Here is a 12,358-nt window from a genome sequence, read left to right on the forward strand (position 1 = left end):
TGCCGGCACACTCCTCCTCCACTGCCCCCCCTTTCCCCAGTCCTCTGGGGCTAGGGTTCATCAGTGAAGATGTTTTCCTCTGGCTCCGTTTAGTTGGCCTCCACTTTCTCCACCCCACATGCATCCCAGCACCTTTCCACCTTACTCCTCAGGCCAAATAACACAAAATATGATTCGCCCTAAAGAGAAGCATCCCTGGGGAAGGATGCAGCACAGAGAGGTACCCTGCACCAGGGCAGGGCAACCGGAGGCTGCCTGCAAGGCTCCTGCAGCTGATGGAGCGAAGCAAGACAGGACCTGACAGCCACAAGCAGAAAGCAGATAAATCCTGTCTGCAGCTCAGCTTTGCACATCTCTACCCAGCAGGGAAGGGAGCTGCAGACCAGCTCGGGTTCCAGCGCAAAAGCCAGACACTGCCCTTCCCAGCCCCCGGCTCTGCTGTGGGTGACATGAGCTGCGGGCAGTCTCAGCTCACTCCTGGCTGAGACATGGGGGAGTGGGAAGGGTCTGTAACAGAGGTACTGGTATTGTGGGACCAGTGTCAACACCCACAGGTCTAGGGGAGGGATGGTACGAGGCGAGGAGTGACCAGACCACCAGCTCCAGGTCTGCTGGTAGTCACCCCAGCCTGGACAGGGGCCAGGGACCAGCCTGGCAGCAGTGTGTGGCATAGGCTGGACCAAACCTGCCCTGAATACGGTGCTGGGAGGACCCTCAAGGCTGCCCTGCCCCAGCTGCTTGCTCCTGGGGAGGCAGGGCACTGCAGGGGCATCGGATGCTGGGTCCAGCACAGGCTTTTTCAGAGATGGAGAAGACCTCAGGGATGGTGCTGCCTATCTCCTGGGAGCCAGCAAGCTTCATCCACCAAACAGCCCTTCACCCCACGGCCCCCCACCCCATGCTTGCACATTCTCTGGACGGGAAAGGTGACATCCCCCAACTGGCACTCACTGCTTTACCAAGGCCTCCTGAGCCCCTCTGCAGACACACGCATCGCTGCACATATGCACACACATCCTCTACTCCGTGGGGTGGTGGGTCTGCATGGAGCCAGCCAGGCCCTGCCCTGTGGAGGGCAGAGGGGCTGGCGTGGCCAGGATGTCAGGCTGGGATGTGGGGTTCCCCCTCCAGCAGCATCCCAGGGGCAGGAGCAGCACGGGGGGAGGCTGGGCAGAGCATCCCTCTCCCTTAACCAGGAGAGGACCCGCTGTATCCCACCTGGCTGAGGGGCAGGGCAGGCCTGCAGCCATCCCCACTGCTCAGGCTCCTCTGCTCTAACCTTCAGCGCTAATCCCAGGCCTGGCTGGACCCCCATCCCAGGAGGGTGTCGGTGGGCTGAGTGACCATCTCCACCAGGCAAGTGTGGGGCAGCTGGGGATGCGCGTGGTGCAGATACCCCACCTTCAGAAGCTCTGTTTTGGGGCTGTGCCCTCCTCTCCAGCCCAGCATCCTCTCCCCTGCCCCATCACGTCCCTCACGTCCTCTGTGAGCCCCCAGCCCTGCTGCAGCCCTGCAGCGCGCACCCAGGTGACATCCAGTCCTGGGGACCAGAGGAACCAAAACCCCTGGTGCTGCATTGCACGGCGCTGTGGGGAGGACAGCCTGCCCGCAATGCTGACTGGCAGGCAAGGGGTTAAAGAGGTCGCAGGTAGCCTGTGGCCAGGGCTCCGGGTCCAGGGAAGACCCTAGCCAGTGGGCAGGGGAGACCTTCGCTCCTCCACAGCTGCGTCCCCATCTCTGTAGTCCTTGAGGGTGTCTCGAAGAAAGGCTGTTTGGCCCCGGGGGCCAGAGGAGGCACAGTGAAAGCTTTTACTGGTATCTCCCAGCCAGCATCAACCCGGTTAAAAAAATGCTTCATGTCTCAGAGAGATGTTTAACACAGCTCAGGCAGCAATTGGTACAGGGACAGCAAACCAGGCTGCATCTGCTCAGCCCCAGTCACAAGCTCCCTGCTTCCTCCGTGTGTGTGTGCGTGTGTGTGTGTGTGTGTGCGCGCGCGCGCGTGTGTGTGCGCGCGCTAGACACAGGCATCCGCTCCCAGCATCTCACTGTCTCCTGCATCCCCCGGCAGTAAGCGCAGGGCTCTGGCTCTCCGGGTACCAGCCTTGCCACTCCATCCCCAGGCAGGGATTTGCACGCAGGGTGCGGGATGCAGTGAGGACCCGTGGGTGGAGAGGGGGTCGTGGCCAGAGGCAGCGGTGATGGGCATCGTGTGGACAGCTCTCTAGGGCTCGTGCTCTCCAGACGGACCCTGACCCTGGTAAGTGCCTTTTTTGCCGCTGTTGGCATTTCACCGGGTGCACGGCATGGGCTAGCCACATGTCGTGACACCCATGGGTGGGTCCTCCTGCTGCCCCCGGGGTCCTGGTCCCGGGGAGGGTGACCGGGGCTCCTGGGATGGGGTGCCTGGGAGCGGGGATGTGGATGGGGTGGGTGGGTCATGGCCCAGGCATCGGGGTCCTTATGTGGGTGCTGGGGAGAGGGGCTGGGGAGGGAGACAAGGAGCAGAAGTGGGGAGCTGGGCGGGAGCCGTGTCTGCTGCAGGGGAAGGGACTCTGCTGTCACGGCATTTTGATCCCCCTCTGGGAGATGGAAATGTGAGACACACCTATAAAATCTGCTAGGGTGCGGCAGGATGGGCAGCCTGATCCGGCAGGGAGATCAGCCACCGGCTCTGTGTCCCCAGGAGGGGGATACAGCACAGCTGGGGCTCTGGCCGCACCCCCAGACCTCCTCTCCAGGCTCCTGCAGAAGGTGGGGAGGGTACCATCAGCCACGGCCCCCCCTGCCCTGTGGCAACCAGGTCACCTCGCAGCAGCAGCAGCCCCAGCAGTGCTACAGTCCCAGCACGTGCCATCTGCCAGGGAGAAGGGACAAGGGGGTGCTGCTGGACCCCGCTGGGCATCCCCAGCCAGCTGAAGGAGGTGGGTTGTGGGGTTCCGCAAGCAGAGCCTGCCGCCTGCGCTGCTCGGCCCCCCTCGCCCCAGGCAGACAGCAGCAGGCAGGGTGTGCAAGGGCTGTGCCAGAGCCATGGCAGGTCCTCCCAGCCCTGCTCGGTGCCCTTCAGGCCAAGCCTTGAGACCAGGCTGCCATGGGCCCTGGGGTCCCCAGGGTGCCCTCCCCATCGGTGCCCCATCCCTCTGCCCCCAGGGCCCTAAAGCTGCTCCCAGGAAGGCACAGCACTGGGGGTTAAAATCACCAGGAGCCTGGCGAGGGCAGGGGGGAAGCCTGGCCCATGGGGAGCCCATGGGGACCAGGCAAATCCTTCCCTACCAGTAGGGAGCCAGGGACATGGTCCTGCTCCTGGCACACCCCTGCTGCATCCCCTTGAGGGTGGGTGCAGGGGGTGCCATGGAACCTGCTCATGATGTGCGTCAGCCCAGGCACCTGCTGGCCCTTGGTTTGCTTGTGGGGCTTTGCACCAAGGACACACCATGGGGCAGGCAAGCATGGCTGAGTGTGGTCAGGCAGGGAGGCAACGGCCAGCCCTATGGCCCTATGGCTCCACACCCCCAGCTCCCTGTGCCAGGCACTGCACAGCCCACCCTGCACCCATGGCCCCCAAAACACACCCATCCCGCACCCCCAGCTGCCACAGCCACCACCCCACCACCCACAGCTGCTGCAACATCCCTGCACCCAAAGCCACCACCCATGCTGTGCCTACAGCCACTGCAACACCCCCAGCTCGCACACCCCCCGCCGAGCCGTAACACCTGCCCTGCGCTGCCAGCCGCACCGTGGTACATGCACCCCGTAACACATCCACCCCCTAACACACCCACCCTGTGCTGCGCCCCGTCGCATCCATCCTGCGCTCCCAGCCACAACGTCCCCGCTGCGCTGCGAAACACCCACCCTCACATCACCTGCCACCCTGCACCCACCACCGCCCTCACAGCCAGACCCAGCACCCTGTAACCCCAGCAAGAGCCACGAGTGCTCCCTGCTCCCGCTGCCATGGGGGAAAGGAGATTTTGGAGCCGTGCAGGGACCAGCGGCTCTGTTTGCATAAGGATGCTCTGCCCTGCTTCCTCCTCCCGGTGTGCCTCCATGCTGGCCACCAGCTCATCCCACCAGTGCCCCCATCCTCCCCGCCCAAGACGGGCCTTTCCACACGACAGCTGCACCAGCCTTGCCTCTGTGCCTCAGTTTCCCCATGTAGAGAGCTGTGTGGGGTTGGGAAAGAGGAGTCCATGGCTGCTAAGGGGATGAAGTGCTTTCTGGCTCAGTGTTTTGCTGCAGGGATGAGGTAGCAAGGAGCAAATCCCCATCAGAGCAGCACAGGGAAAGGGCGCTGCCCAGGGGACAGGGCAGGGGTGCAGGGGGTCGGGAAGGGACTGGGAAGGTGCCCACCACCCGCTGTGACAGCACCCAGTACCGTCAGGGCTTTGCAAAGCTGGGCATTTGCAGGCAGCTCTGGCCCATGCCCAGATTTAGCTCCTCCATGGGGGCGACCTAAAAATAGCCCCCGCGTTGGCGCCTGGCAGCAAGGTCGAGGCTCCGGTGCCTCAGACCAAGGTTAGCTGGCTGGTGGCACCGGGTTCCGATGACTGGGCACCTCGGAGGGTGGCCACAAACAGCAGCAGAGGCACCTCCCACCCGGGGATGCATGGGGATGCAGGGGCTGCTCGGGTAGCTGGGCTGCTACGGGACAAGGGTGCCTCTGGCCCCCCCTCCCCATGTCCAGGGGTCCCTGGGAGAGTGGGGACCCCCAAGCTTGGCAGGACCCTGACCCAGGCTCTGTGTGGGGGTGATATCCCACCCCGCACAGCCAATGGGTGAGACAGGGCATGGGGAAAAAGGGGTCCTGGAGAGTGCAGAGCAGGTTTGGGGTATCTAGAGAGCTTTGGGGCCTGTGGAAAGGCAGCAGGGGCTGGAGGGGGAGTTGGGTGAGGCCATTTAGCCCCTGGACACGCAGGCAGGGTCCGGCCATGCAGCACTAGCAGGATTGAGGCTGGTGGAGCTGAGAACAGACACAAGCTGTGACAGGAGTGACGGCCTCCAGACTCCAGGCACACAGCAGCCGCTGGCACCGACTGTGTCAGGAGACACTCGGGGTGATCCTGGGAGAGGACAGGAAACAGGGAGATAGGCTGGAATCCTCCAGAGGCAGCGTGGGGCAGAGGACACCCACACCACGAACACACATGGGAGCCTCATTCTGGGGGGATTACAGCAGACCCATACACCAGCCACCCCACTGCTGCCCAGGCTGCCCTGCTGTGTCACAGGGTGGCTGGGGATGGTCCACCCGGAGACCTGCAGCACTGCAGGGAGATGCTGCCAGCGCACTGGGACTCTGGACTACCAGTGCGGCTACTGGGGGGACTAGTGTGCTGAGAGCTGGGCCCACACCCCTCTGTTGGCTCTTCTCCATGAGCCCAGCCCCTCTGCACCCTCTCCTCCCCGCTTCTACCCAAGCCTTGGGCAGGATGAGGCCAGGATCTGGCCCATGCTCGGTGATGCAAGGACCTGCAAAGGGGGGGATCTCCCTCTGCTCTCCCCGGCTCACTGGCTTGCAGGCAGAGCTGCAATGCTGCCCAGCAGCAGAGCCGATCCTGCCCACAGCCGATGGAATCCTAAACCTCCCGGGGCAGGGGGTGACAGCACGGCAAGGAGGCAGAGACACCCAGGCATCTTCCCCTCTGCCGGCACAGCCGCAGGGATGCTGTTGCTGTGGTTTGGACACGTGCCTCCAGCACTTCTCCGCTCCCACCTTTGCGAAGCCCCAAGAGCTGCAGCGTGCCGAGTACCAGCCCCGAGCCGGGCATGGAGGTCAACGGGTGCAAATACCCCCGTCCGCACGTGCCCGCCACCGAGACCCCCACATGCGGGATGAGACCTACGTGTGTCGCAGACCTGCCTCCGTGCGTGGGAATCTGCACGCAGATGGTCCCGCGGTGGTGGGGGGAGGCTGGGAAATCACATGCGTGTGCGCGCGGCGGTGTTTGGGTTTGCACGCCTGCGCCAGCGCGTGAACAAAGCCCACGTGGCTGAGGGTCGTGGGGTGAGAGCGTGGTGCCGGGCATCTGCGGGTGTAGGGACAAGCGAAGGGCACCGAGCTGCCGCCTGCCAGCACGCTCTGCTCGGCGCTGCTGATGTGGGGCAGCTGTAATTACCCTGCCCAGGCTCCCTGCCACAGCAGTGCCCGCAGCGCCGTGTCCTCCCACAGCCACGAGATCCCAGCGTGTGTGCACGTGCTGCTAATTATCCCGCTACCTGGGGACTTCCCTGCTGAGGCTGGCAGGGCGAGAGATGGCTGCTCCGGTGTCTTCCCGCTTGCGCAGGCAGCAAGTGCTGCCTGCTGGTCCCTGGGCACCAGCTGGGAGTGCCTCTTGGCCGCAGCATCTTCCATAACGCAGCCCCAGCAGGGCACGGGGACAGTGCCAGGACCCACGCAGGGTGATGCTGTGCCCCACGCCGCTGGAGACCAAATCCTGCTTCTCCCCGACTTCAGCCCACCCCCAATGAGACAGAGCCCAACCTGCTGTTGCTGCTGCCATTGCCCTCCCCGTTTTACCCTAAGATGGTCTTCCCTTGGTCCTGCAGCCAAACCCCCTTCTTGGAACCCATGCGCCCCAGACCCGTGCACTGCTCCCCTTCCCTCCTGTACCCTCACAGCCCTCCCATGGCTGGCCCAGCCTCTCCTCATGGCTCCTTGCAGGATGCAGGATGCCCAGCAATCAGGGCAGCAGCACACACACATACCCATGAGCATGTGAGCCCAAGAGAGACTAGGGGGTGAAGAGAAATTTCGGGAAGGTAAGAGACCCAGCACCAGCTCTGGTATGCCCTAGCCCTGGGCAGAGCTGCAGAGAGGACACCTCTCACCCTTGGCTGGCCAAAGAAGCTTTCTCCAAGGCAGAAAGGAGATGCACACAAGGGTTACAGCTGGTCCCAATCCCTCTGGGATTTACTGGTCTGGTTTGGGAAGGGCCTGGATGTGTTTCTTATTAAGCTGGAGTCTACAGAGCAAGGATGGGAGTGGCAGGGTGCCCCCAAGCCAGCTCCCTGCTTGCTGTCCCACTCCCCCACCAGCACTCAGACCCTCCATGGCCAGATCTCCACATGGCTTCGGGTCCGTCTCACCATGGCCGCCATGGATGACCCTAGCACTGGCTTGCCAAGGAGGCCCCATTTCTCCCTGCCCTGAGCTGCTCCCCACGCAGCTGGGGGAAGCCACTGGAACACCTTTTTGGGGCCAGGGACATGGTTCAGGGCTGCAGAGCAGCACTGCACCCTGAGGCCTTGGCACTGAGACCTTCCTCACCCCCACAGAGCCATGGGGGTGCTGATGTCCAGGCGTCAGACAGTGGAGAAGGTGCAGAAGGTCAGCTTGGCCGTGTCAGCCTTTAAGGATGGTCTGCAGGAGCAGCCGTCGATGCGGCGGCGGGCAGAGGCTGGGGGCACGCGCCGGGCGACGCTGGAGCAGGCGGTGCAGGAGGGAGGGGAGGAGGCATCGGCGGGACCTTCCCAGCCGGAGGAAAGCAGTGCCAGCAAGGCAGCGTGGGAACGGCTGCGGGACGGCCGGGGTGTGGAGCCGGAGGAGTTTGACGGAGCCAACAGGTTCACACCACCTGCCTTCATCCGGCCCAAGCGGGAGCTGCACGATGATGAGCCGCCGGACATCAGCCTGGAGCAGCGGGAGCAGGCGAGCAGATGGAGCATGGGGACAGGGAGGAAGGGATGGGGACGGGGCTGGAGATGCACAGGGGAGAGAGCCCAGGGATGTGCAAGTGTTCCTGGTGCCCAGCGGGCAGTAACAGCCTCCCTGGGCACGAGCCCCTTGAAGGTGGCTCAGTGGGGCAGGTAGCCAGGGGCTGGGCTGAGCAGCAGGAGATGCCACAAAGGGAGGAGGGTGCAACTGGTCAGATGTGCCCTGGAAGGACCCCGGGGTGTCTTGGAGAGGTGACTGCTGGGCACAGACAGCTCCAGCTTTGGGGAAGAGAGAAGGACCGTCTCATCTACATGTTTGTCAGCCTACAACTCAATCTGTCCATCCACACCTGCGACCCTTACAGGCCAGCCCAGCTACAACCCAACAGTTTATCTGCCCATGCCCACAATCCTGCAGCCCACCCATCCACACCAATGACCCTACCCATCCATCCACCCACCCCAACAAGCCTACACCCCAGCCCACCTGCAGCTTTACAGCTTATTCATCCACACCTACAACCAGTCAACCCACAGATCAGCACTTCCACCCACCCACACTACAACCCTAAACACCAGCCAACCTACAACCCCGCAGCCCAGCCATCCACACCTGCCACACTGCACCCCAGAGAACCTACAACGCCGCAGCTCCACCAACCCTACAGCTGGACCCACACACCCTCCATTTGTCCCCACAAACCCATCCACCCTTCTCTAAGCCCACCAGCCATGCCCCACTACGACCCCACCACCCACCTATTCCCTATGCCAGCCCCACACAATCCCACCCTCCCATCCCCTGTGCCCCCCAACATCCATCCCCACCTGCGAAGCACCACCCTGACCCCCTCCTTGAGAAGCCGGCCGCCTGTCCACGCTGCCCCTCTGAGCATCTGCCCATCTCTCCCCAGGTCCTCAACGACGAGATGTGTGAGATCTGCGAGGTGTGGACGGCCGAGAGCCTCTTCCCCTGCCGCATCTGCAGCCGGGTGTACCACGATGGCTGCCTGCGCCGCATGGGCTACCTGCAGAATGACAGCGCTGTGGAGGTGACGGAGACGGCGCACACTGAGACGGGCTGGAGCTGCTACTACTGCGTGAGTGCTTGGGGTGGGGGACACGTGGCTTCTGCTGGGTGGTGAGTGCTCCCTGGGGAGCCGTGCCCCACGCGGACACAAGCAGGGTCCCATGTTGCAGCCTGGTCCGGCGTGATGGGTGACCTGCTGCTCCCTGGCTCCTGCCGCCTGCCTTGACCTGATGGGGAGCCACCAGATGACATGGGACAGAGGCCCTTTGCCACTTCCCCACACCTGCAGCCCTCCCCCCAGCACCTTGGTGGGGGACATGACACAACGGGAGGTGCTGCTGGGCACACAAGGGGCTGTGGCAGAACTGGAATGGCACCCAAAACCCAGGGGCGTGGAGCCATCCCACTACAGCACCCCTGGGTGACACAGTGCACTGTCCCTCTCTGCATGCCTACACCCACGGGCCTTCAAGGGATCCCAGTGCCACGGCATGGCTGGGTGCTCCCCCCACCCCGTGGCTTTGCCCCACGGCTTCTTTCTGCCCCCCACCCCAGGACAACCTCAATCTCCTGCTGACAGAGGAAGAGATGTACAGCCTGATGGAGACCCTGCGGCATTGCAAGATCATTCCAGGTGTGGACCCTCCCCGTGGTGGGTCGCAGATGGTTGGGGGAAGCGGTTGGGGAAGTGGGTCCCCCCTCCACAGGTGCCGCATCGCCTATCTGTCCCCCGCAGAGACCTGCCTGACCCTGGATGACTTCCTGCACTACAAGCACCTGGTGCACAAGCAGCAGTTCGAGCGGCCCATGGCCGAGGCGCAGGAGGAGCAGGCAGCCCTGCAGTTCTCTGCCCTGGACCCCGACAAGAAGGGGCACATTGAGTGGCACGACTTCCTCTCCCACGAGTCCATCCAGCTGCTGCAGAAACTACGGCCGCAGGTATGGCTGAGGCACCCAGGGACAGCTCCCGAGGCCACGGCACCCGAGGCCAGCTCTCATGGCTGGCACCCATGGCCACAGCACCCACGTCTGGCTACCACAGCCATCACCCATATCCATGGCACCCAGGGCCAGCTCCCACAGCCAGCACCCATGGCCACAGCACCTAGGGCTGGCTCCCATGGCCAGCACCCACAGCTGCAGCACCCATGGCTGTGGCACCCAGGGCCAGCTCCCACGACCAGCACCCATGGCCACAGCACCTAGGGCTGGCTCCTATGGCCAGCACCCACAGCTGCAGCACCCATGGCTGTGGCACCCAAGGCCAGCTCCCACGAGCAGCACCTACAGCTGCAGCACCCAGGGCTGCTACATCTGGCACCCATGGCTGTGGCACCCAGGGCAGGAGACCCCCACAGGGTTGGGCACAGGAGCGGGGAGGTTCCTGTGGGATGAGTGCTCCCCCTTCCCCTCTCTGCCCCCCCAGAATGCTCTGCTGCGGCTGCTGACGGCCAAGGAGCGGGAGCGTGCGCGGGCGGCCTTCCTGGCCCTGGACCAGGACAGCGACGGCTTCATTGGGGAGGGCGAGTGCCGCCGGGCCCGGCACGCCTGGTTCCGCAAGCACCAAAAGGAGACGCCATCCTGCAACGTCAGGTACGGGGACGCCCGCCCTGGGGTGGGGGTGACACCCCTGCCGGGGCTCCCGCCACAGCCCCAGCACCCACCAGAGGCGCTTGGCGTGCCAATGGGTGCCCCCCTTGCCGCCACCTCCCGCTCCGCGGGCCCACAGCCCTGTCCTGGCCCCAGGCACCCTCTTCCCTCCACCGCTGCCATTTGGGCGCAAGGAGGGGGGATGAAGGGCACCCTCCTCCCCCCCACAGCATCAGCCACGTAGGGCCCATGTCAGAGAGCAGCCCCGCCAGCAGCGGCAGCGGCAAGAGCCAGGAGAAGACCCCGCCGGCCACAGAGCAGGAGGAGGCCAGGTGAGGGGGGGTGGTTTGGTGGGGGAACACCCCCCTTTTGGAGGAGACGCCGGGGGAGCAGCGGCGTCAGGGCGGCCGGTGAGCCCGCGTCTGCCCGCAGGCTCGTCGACTGGCCCGGCTTCCTGCGGGAGAACGTCGCCTACATCCTGGCTGCCCGCCCCAACAGCGCCGCCCTCCACCTGCAGCCCCCAGCCTAGCCCCCAGCGACGCCATCTTGGGCGGCGAGGCCTCTCCCGCCATGGAGACCCGCCCCGCCCTCCCCTGTGGGCGGAGCCGGCCGCCGATTGGCTGGCGGGGAAGCAGCCGTGCTGCCCTCTCCCCCTGCCTCCGCTTCGGATTGGCTGTGAAGAGGATGGGTGCTGGGCTCTGATTGGCTGAGGGAATGGGTCTGGCTCTGGGGTCGCTGATTGGTGGGGGGAAGTGGGGAGGGACAGGGAGTGGCCCCACTGCCCCCGCACCCCACAGGGCCCACTGCGGGGAGGGGTCCCATGCCTGGGGATGCCATGGGGCACAGGGGTGCCCCCACAGACCTCCCTGTGGGGGGGGGGGGTGTCCCATGCCTGGGGATGCCGTGGGGCACAGGGGGTGCCCCCACAGACACCACTGCGGGGGGGGGGGGGGGTCCATGCCTGGGGATGCCGTGGGGCACAGGGGTGCCCCCACAGACGTCACTGTAGCGGGGGGTGGGGGGTCCCATGCCTGGGGATACCGTGGGGCACAGGGGTGCCCCCCACAGAACCCACTGTTGGGGAGGGGGTTCCATGCCTGGGGATGCCTTGGGGCACAGGGGTGCCCCCCACAGAACCCACTGTAGGGGGGGGTCCCATGCCTGGGGATGCCATGGGGCACAGGGGTGCCCCCCACAGAACCCACTGTAAGGGGGGGTCCCATGCCTGGGGATATCGTGGGGCACAGGGGTGCCCCCACAGACGTCACTGTAGCGGGGGGTGGGGCGTCCCATGCTTGGGGATACTGTGGGGCACAGGGGTGCCCCACACAGAACCCACTGTTGGGGAGGGGGTCCCATGCCTGGGGATGCCATGGAGCACAGGGGGTGCCCCCCACAGACCCCACTGTACAGGGGAGTTCAGTGCCCGGGGATGCCATGGGGCACAGGGAGTGCCCCCCCAGACCTCACTGTAGGGGGGCATTCAGTGCCTGGGGTCACCACAGGGCACAAGGGGTGCCCCCCCAGGACCCGCTGCAGCGAGGGGTCCAGTGCCCAGGGACGCCATGGGGCACAGGGGACAGGGAACCTGTTTCCCCCATGATCCCCAGCCCCACAGCACCCCCTCACCTGCCAGCACCTGGAGGCACAGGGGACCCGTCCCCAGGGACCCGCAGACAGAGCGCGGTCTGATCCCAGGGGGAAGTGGGGCTTGCTCTGGTCCTGGAGCTGGGTCTGGGTAGCTATGGGGTGAAAGCGGAGCCCAGAGCAGCCGTGCGTCCCCAGCCTCCTGCAGCGCCATGGGGCAGCACAGCTGAGCTTCTGCGTGCCACCAGCAGCAGCACCCGGGGGTCTGCAGCAAGCACTGGGTCAGCTCACCGGCATGGTGAATCCTCAGGGGGAGGACATGGCTGACCCCCGCCTGTCTTCATTCACATCCCTTCCCGGCTCCAACAGGGGCTGGAGCCCAGTAGGTCCGTCCTTGCACTGTGTCTGGGAGAGTGTTTCACAGCACGGCTCGTCCCTGCCCTGCTGGGGACCAACCATTTAATGCCAACAGTGACGGTGTGGGAAAGAGCA

General features: G+C 64.9%; 1 protein-coding gene across 1 annotated transcript; it reads left to right on the plus strand.

The window, feature by feature from the left end:
- The first annotated feature begins 7,285 nt into the window (after positions 1-7,285).
- Positions 7,286-10,808, plus strand: PHF24 (PHD finger protein 24). Its single transcript, XM_059834221.1, has 7 exons — positions 7,286-7,654; positions 8,574-8,759; positions 9,245-9,323; positions 9,426-9,628; positions 10,116-10,282; positions 10,510-10,611; positions 10,712-10,808. The coding sequence occupies exons 1-7, from the start codon at positions 7,286-7,288 to the stop codon at positions 10,806-10,808; spliced, it is 1,203 nt and encodes a 400-aa protein (XP_059690204.1).
- Positions 10,809-12,358: the final 1,550 nt, after the last annotated feature.

This window comes from Gavia stellata, chromosome Z (genome assembly GCF_030936135.1).
Source record: "Gavia stellata isolate bGavSte3 chromosome Z, bGavSte3.hap2, whole genome shotgun sequence".
NCBI classification, from domain to species: Eukaryota; Metazoa; Chordata; class Aves; order Gaviiformes; family Gaviidae; genus Gavia; species Gavia stellata.

What these genes read in the sequence shown, in the direction of transcription:
- PHF24 (XM_059834221.1), top strand. Translation starts at nt 7,286, where the DNA reads ATGGGGGTGCTGATGTCCAGGCGTCAGACAGTGGAGAAGGTGCAGAAG. An exon ending in GCTGGAGCTGCTACTACTGC is followed by an intron (nt 8,760 to 9,244) that starts GTGAGTGCTTGG and finishes CCCCCACCCCAG; the next exon opens with GACAACCTCAATCTCCTGCT. An exon ending in GCATTGCAAGATCATTCCAG is followed by an intron (nt 9,324 to 9,425) that starts GTGTGGACCCTC and finishes TGTCCCCCGCAG; the next exon opens with AGACCTGCCTGACCCTGGAT.